Consider the following 19,444-nt stretch of genomic DNA (forward strand, 5'->3'; position numbering starts at 1 on the left):
TCCTCTCCCTCCTGGTGTTTATCCCTCTCATGTATTTATAGACAAAAATCATATCTCCCCATAGCCTTCATTTGGTTGAGACTGAAGAAGCTTGGCTTCTCTTGTAAGGTAGGTTCTCTGTTCCTCTGATCATGCTAGTAGTCTTTCTCTGCACCTGTTCCAATTTGAATGTATCTTTCTTAAACATCAGTGACCAGAATTGCACACACTATTCCAAATGAGGTCTCAACAGTGCCTTGTACAATGATAACATTTTTCTATCTCTACTGGATAGGCTCTCTGTCAGGCTGAGAGAGCGCTTTGGGAACACTCTTTCTTTTAAAGTTATCTGTGGCCATCAGTGGGCGAAATGTACATTGTTCTTCTCCTAGCTACAGTGTTACTAATGAAACATTAAAACAAAAATTAGAACTCCACAGACATTTAGAGAAGTCGTTCTTGAATTCTAGAAACATATGACAAAGTGTCACTGTTCACTTCTTAAAGAGATTTGTTTCTAATCATTCATGTAGCTGTTATTTGAATAAATATAAAATAATTGTATTGTAATGAGCAGGCTAATATGTATTTTGTGCCCCTGCCCTCTACTATATAGAATCTGAACCATTTCATTATGTCATAGTAGTCCCAATATTAGAACTAAGTTAGTGGGAATTTTTTTTTGGTTAGGTGGCAGGGGCCTTTGCTTTTGAAAAGAAGGATCTGAAGTCTGTCCCCATTGTTAATATCAAATTCCAAGTGCCCTTACTGTGCAGTATAATGACAACATGTGAAGTTCCTAGATGGCCACAGATTTGGTATGGCCTTATTAATTGATAAATATTGTTCTTTACAAGTTAATAAGGAACATCCAACTCAAAGTACAAAAAAGTTAAACCATTCAGAATTATTTAGAATCAAATATTAAAGAAACTAAAAGAATAATCATTGAAACTTAAAAGGCATCCCATACCATGAAACTGGGGTCAAATGTGCAAAAGCTCAAGAATATCAGAGCAACTCGGATATAAATGCATAAAGATTGGGTTAATGTATGATGAAACTCTTGTACTGTAACATATGAAACTTGGTCCGCCACATAAAACCTCGCTGGTGCAGTTGCTTAGAGGAGTAATACAAGACTGACTCAAATAACAAGAATGACAAATTAAATAGCCCAATTAATTTTGTATGGATCAAAAAAAAAAAGGTATTGGAAGGAATGGTAGCCAACAGTCCATTAATTTAGTGTTGCTTTATGGGTGAACTAAAATGTTGTCAGTAGGCATTGTTAAAATAGTTATGAATTTCAGAAAGACTAACAGCCACTTTTTGGTAGCAAGCTGTTCCTGACACAAGAAACAGGACACAAGGGGAAGATGTTATCCCTGTGTAAAAACAAAACAAACACCTACTAATGACAAAGATGAAAAGCTGATTAAAAGATCCAACCAATAAAACTTTTTAGTCAACCTTTTAAAAAAAAAAAAAATACAGTAGCAAACATCCAAAAGTGTGGGGAAGGAAATCTAAACCTGATTTCCATCCTCATACAAACAATATTCAATTTTAGCTTCTCAATATGGGTTGAGACCTCATATTGCAGTATAACTAAGAACATATAATAATGTATTATTCCCACCCTCTGTCTAAAAGAGAGATTTTCAAAAACTCCTGTGTGATTTATGAGTCTAAATTCTATTGAGCTTACGCGCTTTTGAAAACTTTACACAAAGAACAATTGAAGAGAGATGAACAAAGTCACTGCAGTGTAGACTCCTGACAAATAAGTATGAGCAGGTGATAAATAAACATCAAATAGTTAACACTATTCTTCTTGTACAGCTGTAAGAGCTCATAAAATTAAGGCAGGTAATAAACCATTAATTGGCTACAAAAAGGTAAATAATATAATTTCAGGTAGCTAACCACCCTTAAAGCCAGACTATTTAGGATTTAAATTATAAGGTTGAAAAAAAGAACAGAATGTTTTTGGGGACATGTTCAAAAAGTTTGGACAGAAACAAACAATGGATGAGGTTGATTAAATTATCAGTGCAATGAGACTCCAGTGGAGTTTTATTTTAAAATAATGTTCACAAGAAAATGCTTAAGAGCATGTGGAAGTATCCCATAAAACATTTTAAAACTAACAATGGTAGCAATGGGAAATGAAAGGCAAAAGTTACTGGGGGGAAAATTGAAAAGGGGGTGGGCAGATAGACACACACCTTGGCAATAAGGTCAGAAATATCTATAGAATCCAAAGAGAAAAGATTAAGGATTCATAGTTTGACTCTCCTTTAGAATTATTACAAGATAGGACACATGATATTTGTCATCCCCATAGGAAAAAGCTATTCATTCGAGTGAAAGTTGGTGGAAAGAATATAGGATGAGACTAGGAATAAAAAGAATTATTTTGTCCAGAAGCATCAATCAGAGATTAAAGAGAGATCCTGGCTTCTTTGAAAGAGAAACTGAAAGTTTATGTGGACAAGAATACAAGCCTAGCCTAAATTTTTCCAGTGACCACAACTCCAAAAATAGTTATGTTTTATAGTAGAACTCTTAACACATCTGGTTTCTGTAGGTGCAGACTCATAGGCGGTGTTGGTAGCACCACCTATAGTTAAGCTTGCCCAGTGCTTTCAATTATAAGTCCCAGCTTTCAGTTGATTATAACTTTGCCAAACTTTAACTGTTTGGGCTGAAACTTTCCAGTTAGGTGCCTGCCTCAGGCTGAACTTTGTTGGGAAGTTTCAGCTAAAATGATTCAATAACTTTGAAGAACAAACTTGGGGAAAAGTATATTTTTGCCCATGTTAAAAATTCTTACAGCCTTTTTCACTGAGAAGTTCTAGGGCCTGCATGTTCAGGAACAAGGGCTTGAAGTTTGACAGGAGGCTCAACCTAGCGCCAGAAATATGCCTCTGGCTGTCCCTGTGAAATTTCACCCAAAGGCGGCCAAGTTACAGGTCTCTGAAGAATTGCAGATCACTTAATAGCACATACACAATTGATTGCATACTATTTTTTCCCCACAGGACCCCTGCTTCCATCAATGTACAGGATGGATAGTGCTCCGGGAGTGAATGGGGTTGTGTTATGATTGAAGCCAGTGTCTGTAGGACTTCTGCCTCATTTGTTACATGTGATCATGTAGTTAGAGACTATCATAAGTCACAGAAGAGGGCAAATTCTGGCATTTCCTAACTTTTGAGTCTTAGTCTTTGCAGCCTTAATGTAAGCTAGTATAATATATAGGAAATAATTTGCAATATAACATAAGCCAAGAACTGGTGATATCAAGCAGTGAGAAAAAAAACAATTAAGTCCATGTTTATACAAATAATAATCAACACTCAGTAAAATCCAAATCTGATGGGTAATAATCAAAGTAGGTGTCACTTTGAAATACAATGTGTTAAAAGAAATAATGTTCCATTATATAATGCCTTTTATCAGAGGCATTCAAATTTCTTTTCAAGCATTTGTGAATTTAGTCTCCTCACGCTTGCAGGATAAATGTTATCTTCATTTTGCAATTGTGGAACCTGAGGCACAGAAAGGTTGAGTGATGGGATCCCACAGGAAGCCTGTGGTAAAACAAAAATTAGAACTGAGGTCTTCTGGTTCTAATTGCTTCAGCATCCTTTCTTCCAAATAAGTTCATGAGGTGACCAGGGAAATTTGAGAAGTTGTCTTAAAAACAAGAAGAAAAGTCCTTTTAGTAATAAGGTGCAGACGGTTGCCAGATAAGTGTGTTCTTTAATGACTTATTGCCTCAAAATAAGATCCACTGTTAGTTTTAAAATAAATAGGACTCTAATGAACAGTCCAGGTGGTAGTAGCAGATATATCCCTAAGACACTCCTCAAATTCTAACAGGAATTATTTCAGTGTGTGGTAAACTGCTATCCTTATGGGAGGAGATGAGAACTATTGTGTTGTTTAAGCAAAGTTAGAGCTGGAGAAATTATGAGGTTCTAAGGTTCCAAATTCAAGCCCAGCACCAATTGTAGACCTCACTTTACCTCTACCAACAGTTAGAGAGAATGGGGAAAAATAATACATTAGTATTAGTATCACAGAAATGAAAGTCTTCAGGTAACAAATCTTCAGGCAATACAAACAGAGTGATATTCCTATAAATTACACTATTGTGGCCATTGTAGTGATAGCCATATTGGTCCCTAGATATTAGAGAGAGCGCTCGAAAGCTTGTCTCTTTCGGCAACAGAAGTTGGTCCAATAAAAGATATTACCTCACCTACCTTGTCTCTCTAATATTGTGGACAATCAGATGAAATTTCTAGGGTTCTTGAACCTCCTTGGAGTATATCTGAGGTCTTGTTAGCTGATAGTAGACATGCAGGAAGTAACTTTTTTAAGCAAGTTACTTAGGCAGATATAACTGCTTATCTGTAGAGACTGATTAGTATGACATACAGTGGCATTATCAGGCACATTGTTCTGCCATATGGATGTTTTTAACTGAGGGAAAATTTCCAAAAGTGCTTTAGTCTAGTTTCATTGAAATCACTGAAAATTTTACTTTCTATTTGGAATGTGTAAAACTATTGATATATTATAATTGTCTTTTTGTTATCAATTACTTAAACCTTTGTCTAGAAATTAATTTACAAAATCAGCTAGGTCCTGTCATATGGCTCATAGGTACACATTTTTCTGCTGATGGGAATAACACTGGGAAAGTCAGGTAAGGCATGACAATTGCCAGTCTTCTACAGAAATATAGTGAGCGTAGGTTTGTGATTAATCAGAGCATGAAGTAAACACCCAAAATAAAAATGAGAACGTAAGAAGTTTATCAGTTGGCTATAAAAATATACTTCAGGATGAAACTTGGCTCATATTTGTTTATTATGTTTGGGCAAAACTAAGTGGCTACTTTAAAAAAAAAAAATCTAACGGCACTTAGGGCTGAGTCCTGCTCCCATTTAAACCAGTGTCAAAACTCCCATTGATTTCAGTGGGAGCAGGGTTTTTACCATACATCTTATTTTGAGCTAGTGATTGGAATTTCCATTAACCCAAGGTCATTGCCCTGTGACTTTGGATTGCCACTCAAGATATATTTTTTCTAGAGCTCTTGGAAATTGCTTGGGATGTTCCCTGGTCCTTAATTGTTACATGTATCTTTCGTCTTTTACTAGTTCTGCTCTGTTGGGTCAGTTCTATTGACAGCTAAGTGAAAATTACTAGATTCAATATCACTGGATTGTAAATCATGTATTTTTTGCCCCTTCCTGTTTCATAATTTATTGAGCAGTTGACTCTGGCTAAGCAGAATGTTATATCTCAGCTGAACAGAGCACTTCTCTGGTAGTGCAGGCTGGAACAGAGAGTTGATGTGGATCATTGGTATTTTACAAGAATAATACCACCAAGCTCTTATATAGTGCTTTTCATCAGTGGATCTCAAAGTGCTTTACAAAGGAGGCAAGCATCATTATCCCTATTTTACAGGTGAGGAACCTAAGGTACAGGGAGGTGAAATGACTTGTCCAGTGTCATCCAGCAGGCAAGTAGCTGAGCTGAAAATAGAACCTAGGTCTTCTGGATCCCAGTCCACTGCTCTTTCCACTAGGCCACCATAATGTGACTATGGTGGCATTATTCAGATCTGTGTTTTTTATTATCTGGTTTGGGTCTCTTAGGTGATTTCACAGCCAGGTACCAACTCCAAAGGTGCAAAGTTGGGGTCTCATCACCAATAAATAAATAGATTTTAAAAAGAGGAGAATTCTTATTTTTACTCTAACAAGATTCTGATTGGTTTTTAAACTGGTCTTAGAGTAAGGATTGGCTTGATAAAGAAGATAGTGAGTGAGTGTTTTGGTACTGCTGCACTTCTACCTGTTACTTTCTCCAAACTTCTCCATTAAACACTCATGCCTTTGGAACCTCAGAAATCAGAAAAGTAATTGCGTGTGAGTATCGGCTTTTTAGTGATTATCCAATTGCCTGTCAAAGGTGAGACTAAAAGATAATTTTTCCTGATTAGCATGTGGAGAAGAGAAGAAATAATACTGAGTTCATTTCTAATATTTTTAAGTGGTACTCTTTGGGTATGTCTACACTACGAAATTAGGTCGATTTAATAGAAGTCGATTTTTTTAGAAATCGATTTGATACAGTCGATTGAGTGTGTCCCCACCAAGCGCATTAAGTCGGCGGTGTGCGTCCACAGTACCGAGGCTAGCGTCGACTTTCGGAGCGTGGCACTGTGGTAGCTATCCCACAGTTCCCGCAGTCTCCGCCGCCCATTGGAATTCTGGGTTGAGCTCCCAATGCCTGATGGGGCAAAAACATTGTCACGGGTGGTTCTGGGTACATGTCATCAGGCCCCCTCCCTTCCTCCCTCCCTCCGTGAAAGCAACGGCAAAAAATAGTTTCTCGCCTTTTTTCCTGGGTTACCCGTGCAGACGACATACCACGGCAAGCATGGAGCCCGCTCAGCTCACTGTCACCGTATGTCTCCTGGGTGCTGCTGGCAGATGCGGTACTGCAATGCTACACAGCAGCATTCCCTTGCCTTTCCTTGCAGACGGCAGACAGTGCAATACGACTGCTAGCTGTTGTCGTCCCCCCGTGGGTGCTCCTGGCTGACCTCGGTTAGGTTGGTTGGGGGCGCCTGGGCAGACACAGGTGCTCCTGGCTGGCCTCGGTGAGGTCGGTTGGGGGTGCCTGGACAAAAATGGGAATGACTGCAGGTCATTCTCTTCTTTAAGTTTCGTCTAATGGAGATTCAGTCCTGCCTGGAATATCATGTCAGCTGGAGGCTTCTGCCTCAGGCTGCTCTCCCAGTCGGCAGCACCGCACAGTCGCACCTACCCCTTGCTCCCATGGCTCATGAAGCCTGCACAGTAGTAAGGAGCAGTTCAACTATAGGCTGAGCAAGTGCATAATGGTGGTAGAATGTGTCTTTGGACGTTTAAAAGCTCGCTGGTGCAGTTTACTGACTCGGTTAGACCTCAGCGAAATCAATATTCCCATCGTTATTACTGCTTGCTGTGTGCTCCACAATATCTGTGAGAGTAAGGGGGAGACGTTTATGGCGGGGTGGGAGGTTGAGGCAAATTGCCTGGCCACTGATTACATGCAGCCAGACACCAGGGCAGTTAGAAGCGCACAGCAGGGTGCGCCGTACATTAGAGAAGCTTTGAAAACCAGTTTCATGACTGGCCAGGCTACGGTGTGAAAGTTCTGTTTGTTTCTCCTTGATGAAAACCCGCCCCCTTAGTTCACTCTACTTCCCTGTAAGCCAGCCGCCCTCCCCTCCCCACTTTGATCTCCGCTTGCAGAGGCAATAAAGTCATTGTTGTTTCAAATTCATGCATTCTTTATTCATTCGTCACACAAATGGGGGGATAACTGCCAAGGTAGCCCGGGAGGGGTGGGGGAGGAGGGAGGCACAGGGGCGGGGTAGTTGTAGGGGCACCCCCTAGAATAGCATGCAGCTCATCATAGAAGCGGCATGTCTGGGGCTCTGACCCGGAGCAGCCGTTTGCCTCTCTGGTTCTTTGGTAGGCTTCACGCGGCACTGCTGCGGGTCCCTGTTATAACCTCTGTCCTTCATGCCCTTGGAGATTTTTTTCAAATATTCCAGCATTTTGTCTTTTGGAACTGAGTTCAGATAGCACAGATTCGTCTCCCCATACAGTGATCAGATGCAGTACCTCCCGTTCGGACCATGCTGGAGCTCTTTTGCGATTCTGGGACTCCATGGTCACTTGTGCTGATGAGCTCTGCATGGTCACCTGTGCTGATCAGCTCACCACACTGGGCAAACAGGAAATGAAATTCAAAAGTTCACAGGGCTTTTCCTGTCTACCTGACCAGTGCATCTGAGTTGAGAGCGCTGTCCAGAGCGGTCACAATGGAGCACTCTGGGATAGCTCCCAGAGGCCAATACTGTTGAATTGCGTCCACACTACCCCAACAGGGTCGATTTCAGCGCTAATCCCCTCATCAGGGAGGAGTACAGAAATCGATTTTAAGAGCCCTTTAAGTTGACAAAAATGGCTTCGTCGTGTGGACGGGTGCAGGGTTAAATCGATCTAACACTGCTAATTTGACCTAAACTCGTAGTGTAGACCAGGGCTTTGTAGTGGTATTTCTTTTTACTTGCTTTATTGAGACTGTAAGTTGTCTTATGGTTTGTTGCAATTCCATGTTAATAAAAACATTAATTTTAAAAGTTGACCAAAATGCTTGTATGAATTTTAAAAACGCAAGTCAATAAATATTAAACCATGTAAGTCAAAACAGAACTAGTTCAAGATCTGAGCTTAGGCTGTCAGGGTTTCCCCCCCTCCTTCAGCTGATATTAGTAGCCAACTTTAGCTGCTGTTCATTTCAAACTTAGACAAATATTACTTGTAATACTGTAGTGTGTGGGAGCCGTAGTAATATTTTATACTTCAGCTAAGATGAAGAATAGAAAGTTTTGAAAAGGTTTTAAAATAAGTTTGTGCCCTCTAACACATGTCAAAATGAAGGCCACACAAGGGTCTTACAGTGAGACAGTTCTTTTGTCTTTATACAATTTTTTCCTAACCCCGCTCCCCACACACACAAAACAGACCCCATGATAAAAGAAAATACCCAAAACTGTTTTAAAGACTATCATAAAATTCTGCTTTAGATAGACAAGTTCAATTAGAATGAAAGCTGTTAGTCTTAGGAGGTGGATTAAGGGCAGATTTTCATATTTAATGCTCTATTTCTATTAATTTTTGTAAGTGTAATTCAATCTTAGTATTGTCTGAATTATTTTAATAATTTAAAAATAATACTCAGGAAAAAATAGTTGCTGCTCTACTTTTGTTGTAAGGGCACCAATAATGAGATACAGTGAAGAGCTTGTTGGGTGAGTAAACCAAAGTCAACTTTGGAAGATTGAATGACTGAAAAAAGATGCACATACTATTTAACTTCACCCAGGCTCAGTGTTTTGTGACAGCAAGCTAAATTTAATGACTTCAAACAACTGTCTTGTCAGACAAGTCTGACATGCATTCTGAATTGCATGCTGGGGATTTTTGCCTTTAGAGCATGGAATGGTAACACTGAAAATAGCCGCAGGCAGATCCAACTTTTGTTTATAGCACTCAGTACCGGTACTTCCTGTATATAACTATAAAAATTGTACCGAACTTTGCTCTTCTAATTCTTCTTGAAGTTTGATTGAAGCACAGTGAAACCTCTTCTTTGCTTTTCTTGCAAGTTTCATGAGGTGATCATTGAAATCTAAGTATAGTTAAACCTAAAATCAATTGATTTATGAATAAATGAAAAACTGGAAGAGTATTCAAGGGACACTGTCAATTTGAAACCAGGGTAAATTTTTCAGAGGTGACTAGGTGACTTGACCCTAAGTCCCTCAAGCCCCACAGACTTTTAGTGAGATTTAGGAGCCTTGAAAATGAGATTTTTAGGGTTCTGTGTCACTTAGGTCCTTTAAAAATTTTTACACCTAGTCAATTAAAAAAAAAAAAATCAAAAGTAACTTGATGCTACTTTCCTCACCATTTAAAAAAAAAGCCTATTCCTAATGCAAAATTTTCATTTTACTGTTGGTCTTCAACTTAGTTCAAAGCTTAACGCTGGATTGCAGTTGGTTTTTCATATTGTTGCTTCTGAAAGTTGCCATGTCCTTCAAGAGAGCATAACCTGATAATTCTTTGTGCTTTGTTTGGATTTGTGTTTATAAGATTTCATCATTGAAAGCTTATTTTCCCATTGCATTACTTACCGAGTTTAAAGACTGCCTTGCTAGACCTAGAATTTCCCTGCAAATCGAATATAATAGTCAGAATGTATTTACTATTTGTACAGAAGTATTTGCTCACAAAGTGTAACTTTCTATATGGCAGTCTAACATGCTGGCTAACCTGCTTTATTTTGAAGCTGTTTTCTGAAGTAATGGAATGATTGCCGTGGTAAAATATACAATTGACTTCTAAAGTGACCTGTAAGAATCACTGTACTGTATGATCTGGCAACATTTCTTTTTAAACTATAGCTAGCTTGAATATTATTACTCCCTTAGGAGACTGTTATAAAATGGAGGCTTAATGTATGCTATTTTGATGGGGGAGGGGAAGTGTGTGTAAAAAATATTTGAAAGGAAAGAACAGGAAAACATTTTCATTTCCAGATGATCTGAGATATCTTTTGCTTTAGTTGACTTGCATTTTTTTCAAGATGACTGAATAATGTTGCCATAGTAGCTGTAAAGGCTAATGGCCAAATTCTAATCTTCTTTATCCCTATGCAAACCCATTGAGCTCAAAAGCCTAGAATTAGGCCCTAAGTATTTGTGGTTCGCTTCTTGATCATTATGTAAAGAGCTTAGCACATTTTTGAACCCACTTTTGCTTCCACAACAAGTGAAACACATTTTATAATTGTCTTGCTAAAAACTTAGGTAAATGGATAATTATTTAACTTCCACTTTCTAATTTAACCTCTTGGAATTCTGAGCCTTAAAATAATTCTGTAGATGTCTTGAAACTCCTAACAGATATGGAGATATATATTAAATGACTGTTGGCGGAATTTTTGAAACATATCCTGCAAACTATGTGAGGTAGTTTTCTTGGTGGTAAATCAGTTGTTTTAGGCCATGGACTTGTGGATTTGAATCCCAAAGATACAAAGAGCTGTGAGATTTTTTTCTTATAAAAATAAATAAAATATTAATCACAGAAAACTTAGCTAAATCTCTTATTTTTGTAGAAGGTTGACCTAATTTGTGTTCTCATCAATTGAACAGTAGTAAGAATAGTAATAAAAAATAAAATAATGAAGTCTGACCAAGTTACAGCTTCTCCATTCCCCCACCTCCACAGTGCAAATCAAATTCCCTTCTTCCTATTTCGGTTAAGAGTTAAAGTGTGTCTACATTTGGTGAGAAAACTAGTACAAGGACATTGGTTTATACACAGTGGTTTGTATTGTTTCTCTTTGTGATGCTATAGTATACTACCGTATAGTTTTTGTCAGGAGAGTGTGGTGCATCTCCACATAGCAGCATTAAATTAATTTATAATGGTTGCCTGAATTACAGATGTAGGCCAACTCCAGATTTCTGCTTGCAAGATGTCAGCAAAGTTTAATTATGGAATGAAAGATAAGTCTTATTCCGTGGCTTCTACCACTGTTGCTATTAGCAGAGCCTTTGGGTAACTTTCAGATGTGAGACACTATATTGTGGGAGGGCTGAACTAGTGCAGTGTAATACTTGTTTTCTTGTCTGTAGCGGAAGGGGGATCCATATGACTGTATTGAATTAATTGGACTTGAGCCAAAGATCTTGTCCCAAGTGGCTCAAGCATTTGGTACAGTCAACCCTAATAAAAAACCCCAGGGTGCAAGCCATTGTCCATTTCATATTGAACCTGAGGTGTCCCAACCCTCAGCTCCCCACAGTCTTTACCACAACCTGGTAATATGTGAAAACTACAAACTGCCCTGTCTTCACTGGGATTTTACCTCGTGTTGGTTACCATGTGTTAGTTAACACAAGATAAAACATTCCTTTTTTCCAAGTGAAGACACATCCTAAGGAACCTTGGCTCAACCCCTTTGTAGGGGTGGGACAGAGTAGTGAGGAGTGTCACCACAGGGGGACCCTCTCATGTCAATTTCTTAGTGCTGGGAAGGAACAAACTTTCTTGTTTTCTGTTGTTCCTTAGAACTTATAACTGCTTCTCTATTCGCACACTAGATGAATGCTATTACCTGTATGCCAATATGTAACCGTGTTTAGTACTCAAATGCACTTGCCAAGATTCTGGCACATGAACTCCTGCCCACTGTTCTGCTGCTGTTTGGGTTACAAATTACATCATGGAAAGAGAGTAAGTGGTGGAAAAATAAAATTACCCCTTCTTCCCCCCTCAAAACCCAAAACCCTTGTGAGGAGGAGGAGAGGAGAAGAAAATGAATGAAGGAGGAATCAGACAGGAAAATATTCTAAAACCACTTTTATTAAATTTTAAATTGGGGGTCAAAATTTACCGTAAAATGTCTTTCTGTGCAAAAAGAAACTACTGATATGCAGTGGATGTACACCAAAAGCACAGAAAGGAGTTGATATCCATTAATAAAGTATCTGTTTATATTATGGAAATATAATATCAAAGGAAAACGAAGACACGGGTATTTTAAAAACACCAAACTCCAACTTTGCAAACCAAGGGATGTCTTCTAAACAAATTGGATGGCCCTCAAGAATCATAGAATCATGGAAATGTAGGTTTGGAAGGGACTTCAAGAGGTCATCTAGTCCATCTCCCCCTATGTAGAGGTAGGGCCAAGTATACCTTTGAAGGTGAGTATTCAGCCCCCATCTCCAGGAGCTCATAGGTTTTGTGACTGCTTGACCACTATCCACACTCCCCAGTGTGAGTTCAATCTCTTAGGACTGCTCATAATTAAAATTTGTATGACTGGCTGCTCACAACGAGTGTCCGTGATGGATATTGCTGAAGCTGGGCTGATCTTGGTTTAGCTACAAGTGTGAAAAAGGAAGAAGCTTGACTAGATAGTTTATTTGCCTACACTTTATCCTTCCTCTTGCCTTGATTTAAGTTGTTTTGTGCTGTCACTTGGATGAAAACCTATAGTTATCTTGGCTCAATGAATGTATCAACACTTATGTACCAAGGAAGATTTCTTTACACCAGTGTTGTGACATACAAGCTCATAATTCTAATGACTGAGAATAATAATTTGGCTTGGAGGGCGAGGAGGGAGATGGTTGAATTAAAAAAAGTAAGCTACATGTAGTAGCCAGATAATATTGTAGATCTTAGTTTTACCAAAAATATATTAGATATATAATATGTATGTTTAGGAAATAAGTGCCCACTGCTGTGTTAATTGTACCCCCATTACAGGCATTTCACTCGCAAAGATGAATTTAATTCTGTGCATTACAAGTATTAGAATATTTAAATCTGTGGCCCTGTTTAACATCTTTAGCTTTTTTTCTTTTGTGGCATACATAATCATTTATTTCTTACATACCGGTATTTCATGTCTGGTAACGTTCTCTTTTACTGCTCGTCTGCACTGTTAGTCTTATAAAGGCATTACAAGTTAAGGATAAGGAGCTTTACTTGATTTTTAAGATTGAAGTAGATTGAGAATAAAACAATATCCATTAAAAAGGGAACAAAACAGGCATTTAACCTATTTTTTTTCAGACTTCCTTCCCCCACTATCTTTTGATAAACCAAATATGGAGTCTGATATTGGAGTTGGTTGCATTACTTGCCAACACTGTCACAGAAGTGTACTGTCAACTAAAGATGGAGCTCAGCTGTGTCAACAAATAAATTTATTTGAGAATAATATCACTTTGGTAATTCGACTTTACATTTCAAAAAGAGCTTATTCATTCCAAGGAAAACATCAGTTCCGCCAGTAGGAAAGTAAATCGATTCAGTTTCTGTGCTAGCAGTGAGCATTATTTTAGTTGTAGGCTAAGCAAATTAAAGAACACATTCATAGCTATAAACATATAGATTTCCATTTGTAAAGTATCACTCTGTCCCTCCTAACCAAGAAGATACTCTAGTAATTACTGAAATAATGGCTCCCTTTCTCCCTCTTTTCTGTTTGTTGAAGTCTTTACATGCCTGTGACTGTCAATCCATATGTTTGCTGAAAATAATTTGCTGTAGGGTTATTAGAAAATAAATGACTACAGCTTCTACATTTGAAAATTTTGAAACCATATCAAGAAAAGTAAATCTGATATTTCAATAATAGTTTAATCTGAAGCCAGCAACATTTTAAAAACATTTTATGCTATTTTTAGACAATTCTTTTTTGGATGTTGGTATGTCTGAATTCCTGTCTATCATTTACTTTTGGTTGTCTGTATATTCAGCTTCTCAAGTCCACAGTTGGCTGCCCTGGCCCCATCTAGGAGAGATGGATACCACGGTGGATTGATTTAAATCATCAATCTTAATCATAATTTTAATCAAAAAGCAGGATTGAAACCTTGATTTAAATAATTGATTTTAATTTTGTTATGCATTTGTACTTTTTAGTTATTTTTCTAAAGAGAGGTTCATTCTCATTGGTTGGTATATCCATTTAAAACATGTAGATTTGCAAAGAAATATGGATTTACACTGTTCGTTGGTAGTTTTTGCTAATCAGGAAGATACACTATTAGGGTTACCATACGTCCGGATTTTCCCGGACATGTCCGGCTTTTTGGTCCTCAAATCTCCGTCCGTGAGGAATTTCCAAAAAGCCGAACATGTCCGGGAAAATAGGGAGGCATGGTAAGGGGACCCCGAGTGAGAGTGGCTGCAGCAAAGCCAAAACTAACAACTCCCCCGATCTGCCGGGGCACGGAGGCGGCGGCGGCATCTGAGCGCGCAGCCGCCTCCTCCCTGGGCTCCAACTTTCCCGGCTCCTGCCACTCTCCACCGCGGCGGGGGCCGAAGCAACTTCCCCAGCGCAGCAGCAGCCGGAGCCCGGGGGGTGGGAGGGAGGAGGGGGAATGCGGGGTGCTCAGGGGAGGGGGTGGAGTTGGGGCGGGGACTTTGGGGAAGGGGTTGGAATGGGGGCGGAGTTGGGGCGGGGCCGGGGCCCCCGTGGAGTGTCCTCTTTTTTCACTGTTTAAATATGGCAACCCTACACACTATGCAGTATTTATATACATGTATCCAAGCAATTATATAGCTTAATATACATTTATTCAGAGTCTTAATTTTTACTCTTATGTTAGAAAATGGTCAGAGGTGTTTCTTATTTAATTTTTTTTTTTTTACTCATTTGTGTCAAGCTGCCTTTAGATGGAAATTGAAATTCAATTAAAAATACATAAAAACAGCATTTAAATGGTTTTTTTTTTTTTTAGATAAATGAAATTACCTTAAATGTGATGGATACATAAGGGAAAATGTTTATCAAAACATGCTTTGCATTTAAAACTAACTTATTTATTAAATGAAGGAATTACTAATGCTGGTAAATTGAGCTAATTATGTGTCTGGTTTCCACATCCTTCAAGTTTTTAGAACCAGTAGATCTCATTCTTTTCCACCCATATATTGGAAACAGAAAGTAAGCTTCTTTTTTTTTTTTTAACTCTGAGTCAGTTTCTCAACTTCGAATGAACTAGTTCAAACGGAAAAAAAATTCTTTCTGTATCTGCAAAAAAGGCTACTGCCATCAAAAACTGGTTTATCACTTCAACAAACTCTGGGTTCAGGTGCTTAGCCAATGACTTCCAACATTTCAGTGGTTTGACTTTCTTTAAAACTTTGGCAGCAAACATATATTAATTGAATGGTTGATCTCCAGCCCTGACTTATTGTGTTTGACACGACTGATTGTTAGATACCGATGTCATAGCAGCATCTACCCGAGTACTTTGTATTGAGAATATTGGCAAGAAAATGAGGTGGCGTAAGTGAATCTACTTCTCCATTGCCTGCAATTTAACTTTATTGTTGGGTATTTCTTTCTACTGTTTCTTGAAATCTTTTTCCAAATTTCAATAGCATTGTAATAGAGCAGCTATCTTTTTGTAATTTGTCTAAAGTGATGGAAATAGATTTCAGTATATCATGATAGCTTGACCAGCTTAGAACATATTAGAATATACATAGCTTTGTCTACACTAGGCTATTAGAATATAATGAATACTTCTAAAACACCTCTAAATTGTACTTTAGAGAGAGCCTGAGGAGGAGCATTGGAAAGGGAAAAGTGAGTATTTTTCAGATGGGAGTAGGAGTGGGGAGATAGTGGAAAGGAACTGAGAGGGTTGAGTGAAAAAGGGAGAGCCTGAGAGTGATCAGCTAAAAAAGAGAAAGTGAGATTGGGAGGAAGGGAGGGAGAAGGGGATAAGAAGAGCCAAAGAGATGGGAAGGAAGAACAAAATGTAATGCAAGGAGAAAGCAGAAGGAGAGGGAAGGAAAGATGGAAGAACAGACATTGGAGGTTGGGGGAGGGGGAGAGGAAGGAAAAGGCCTGTCTATATATCACAGCACTGCACTTTAAATCATATTGTGGCCTCCTTCAGGGCACCCCACTCAGGTCTCAGGCCCCTTAGCCATCACCTGATTCAGAGTGGGAACCTGTGTTCCTCGCTCTCCAGACCTGGGGATTTAGGCTGCAATTCCTTCTGCAATTCACTGTGGTCATTTTAGCAAGTCTGAGTTTAGTTCAGGACCTTCCATCCTATTCTCTCCCAATGACAGGGCTAACCAGTGACCAGCCAGCCTTCATAATGCTTTTGTTCTGAATAAATACATTTTCTCTATAAAACAAAGTATCTTGAAAATGATTAACAGCTTATGTGCCTGCCTGTTTTAGGAGGTGTCACCCATCTGTTAGGGGTTTGGGATTAGAAAGAGATGTCCATACTGCAAGTGTTACTTATGGAGAAAGGCTTTCTCAATGAGGAAGGCTTTGCAGCATTTCCTACAGATGGTCAGACTGGATTTGCCCGATCGCCTCTGGAAGATTATTCCATAGCTGTATCCCATTGACTCAGAATGTTTTGTCTCCCACTATACATGCTTCGCCCTGAGCTTTTTGATCTGTGTTGTCAGAGAAGTGCAGCTGTTGCAAAAATGGAATAGAGTATGGGAAAAGCGAAAAAGAAGGCAGAACAAAAATAAGTTGAATGCCAAAATTTTATGATAAATAATATGTGAATGTTTGAATTTACACTTTGTGTATGTCTAGATATTGCCAAAGCATCTCTGCCAGGGAAGGCTTATCTCTGGTTCATCAGTTTATTTCTGAAAAATCAATTTTTTTGCCTTTTGAAATGAGTGTACACCAAATGACAGATATTCTGACAAGCTTTCCCAGGGGACACTACTTCCAACATTTCTGTGAAGGTTACCTTCCTCTTTCCCTCTGCAAACTACTCACTTTGAACCCTGCAGTGTAAGGAAGGAATGTAGAGGGAGATAGGAATGTATGGGAGGGGGGAGCTTTAGTGACATCGCCCACTGAAATGCCAGCAACCATCAATACAGCCCTTAGTGGTGCCCTGAGAATGGAATTTGGCCTCTAGTCAAAAGATTGTGAATGTCACTAATATGCTCTAACGAGATAAACAAGTTTTTGTTTCTCTGCTAGTCCCAGGTCTACTTCTTTCCATGCTGTTGTGCAGGTAGTGACTAATTTGTAAATTGCATGTGAATGGATCTTTTAAAAAGAGAAACAAACAAGCCAAAGGCTCCTGTTTTTCTGGGAGTGATTCACCATCTAGTATTAGGGGGTAGCCGTGTTAGTCTTTATCCACAAAAACAACAAGGAGTCCGGTGGCACCTTAAAGACTAACAGATTTATTTGAGCATAAGCTTTCGTGGGTAAAAAATCTCTGAAGTGAGGTTTTTTGCCCACGAAAGCTTATGCCCAAATAAATCTGTTAGTCTTTAAGGTGCCAGCGGACTCTTTGTTGTTTTTACCATCCAGAAGGATGCCTTTCCAAGCCCACACTGGGCCCCTAGTGTGCATATCCTTAAACCACGTGGGATGGGAGAGAAATAGCAGCCTCCTTGGAGGCCAGTCCTTGCCCAGTGCACAAAGACTCGTTCTGAGGTGGTAACTAGGGGAGCAGTGTCAGCAGGAGCTGGGCTTGAGAGAGAGGTATCTTCAGAACCCCGGACATCTATCTGTGATACAGGCGATGGCTGGCTGATGTCATGTTAGTTCTAATTTACTAACATGATGTCAACCAGTCGTTCCTTTGATCACTTGGTCTTTCCACTCACCCTTTGTCTTGTCTATTTAGATTATAAGGTCTTTGTAGCAGGGACGGTTTTAGTATTTGTACAGCACCCAGCACAATCCTGATAGTAGTCTTTTGGGTGCTATCATAAAGAACAAAAAATAATTCATGTTCAGGCTGACCCCCTTATTACCAGGAGATGAAGTACAACAATGAAAAATATGGAAAAGTGTATTTTTAATAGAGATCACTCCCCAGTTTGGTGTTCATGGTATGAAGTTATATACAGTGCACATGTTATACATTTTTTATTCCATATATGATCCTTTGCATGGTTATTGCTGGAATACAGGACAAATTGAGTCCTATATTGAGTTGATACAGAAAGTGGGATATGGGGCAAAAAGAAAAAAAGTTACATTCCTTAAAACAAGAGTCTAGTGCAGGGGTTCTCAAAGTTTTGTACTGGTGATCCCTTTCACATAGCAAGCCTCTGAGTGCAACCCCCCTTATACATTAAAAACACTTTTAAATATATTTAATACCATTATAAATGCTGGAGGCAAAGTGGGGTTTGGGGTGGAGGCTGACATAATAAACTTGTGACCCCCTGAGGGGTCCCGACCCCCAGTTTGAGAACTCCTGGTCTAATGTCATCCTAATTAATTCTAGTGCAAAATACAGAGCATTTTATTTAAATCTCTTTAGTAAGTATATGTTGATTTTAAGAAAAAGTTAGCATCTTTTAGGAAGCTGACAACCACTGGAGAGTATTTGAGGCTTGTTATAGAATGTCTAAAATATTTTGTTTGAAATTGATACCAGGAAGCAGAGAAGTACTAAAATGGATGTGTAACCAATTGGAAAGAGCTCAATTTAGTTGAGAATTTCGGATGAAAATCTTTTGGTTTGGGACTAAAATTTAATTTTCCCCATCAAAGCTTTTTTTAAGTAATATTTGTAAATGTTTTCTTTCTTGTAGACAATACCATTTCTCATACAATTCTGTAGATCATCAGTAAACATAACAATTTTTCTTAATGTGTTCCTTTCACTTTACAGAAAGACCCAGATTATTTGCAGCTTTGGCTGGACAGTTTTGTTTCTAGCTATGAACAATTTCTGGATGTGGACTTTGAGAAGCTTCCCACGAGGTATGTAGAAATTCAGATCTGCTCATCTTGTGTTTGATACCTGGCTGTGTTCTGGGCTCCAAATCCTGTTTAAAATATATATTATAAAATGGTTTGTTCCACGCCAGTATTTCTTGACTGGCACTCCCAGTCCCATTCTTTAAAGGTCAAATTTGGGTTGCTAATGATGAAACTAGGTAAACAGTGGTATTTGCATCAAACCAGGAAATGGCGTCAACATAAATTTGTTTTTGTTAGCAGAAATTTACTTATTACAGCTCTTTGTACGTTGCTGAAATAAGTATTCTGCAGTAAGCCTGGTGCGTGAAATAATATTTTGGTGATTTAAAAGAATATATAAGGGAAAGATCTGGATAGTAGATATAGTTTTGCAATTTAATCTCTGGGATTATTTTAATATTAAGGATGAGATAAAATTCTAAATTTGACTAACATCGTTGAAAAAATGTGAAAATAAGCTGCTTCTTTACTTGTCTGCTTAGACCTTAGTACAGGCTTTTGTATATTGTCCTGCAACAGCAGTGTTACCAGCCCCAAGCATTGAAAAATCAGGAGA

General features: G+C 38.7%; 1 protein-coding gene across 1 annotated transcript in view; it reads left to right on the forward strand.

Moving 5' to 3' along the window:
* Positions 1-19,444, forward strand: part of NBEAL1 (neurobeachin like 1) — a 149,422-nt gene that overhangs the window by 7,015 nt on the left and 122,963 nt on the right. The window contains exon 3 of the mRNA XM_065413192.1: positions 18,797-18,888. Coding sequence (XP_065269264.1) covers positions 18,797-18,888 — 92 coding nt within the window. The remainder of the gene's footprint in view (positions 1-18,796; positions 18,889-19,444) is intronic.

Source organism: Emys orbicularis, chromosome 11 (genome assembly GCF_028017835.1).
Source record: "Emys orbicularis isolate rEmyOrb1 chromosome 11, rEmyOrb1.hap1, whole genome shotgun sequence".
In the NCBI taxonomy this organism is placed as follows: Eukaryota; Metazoa; Chordata; order Testudines; family Emydidae; genus Emys; species Emys orbicularis.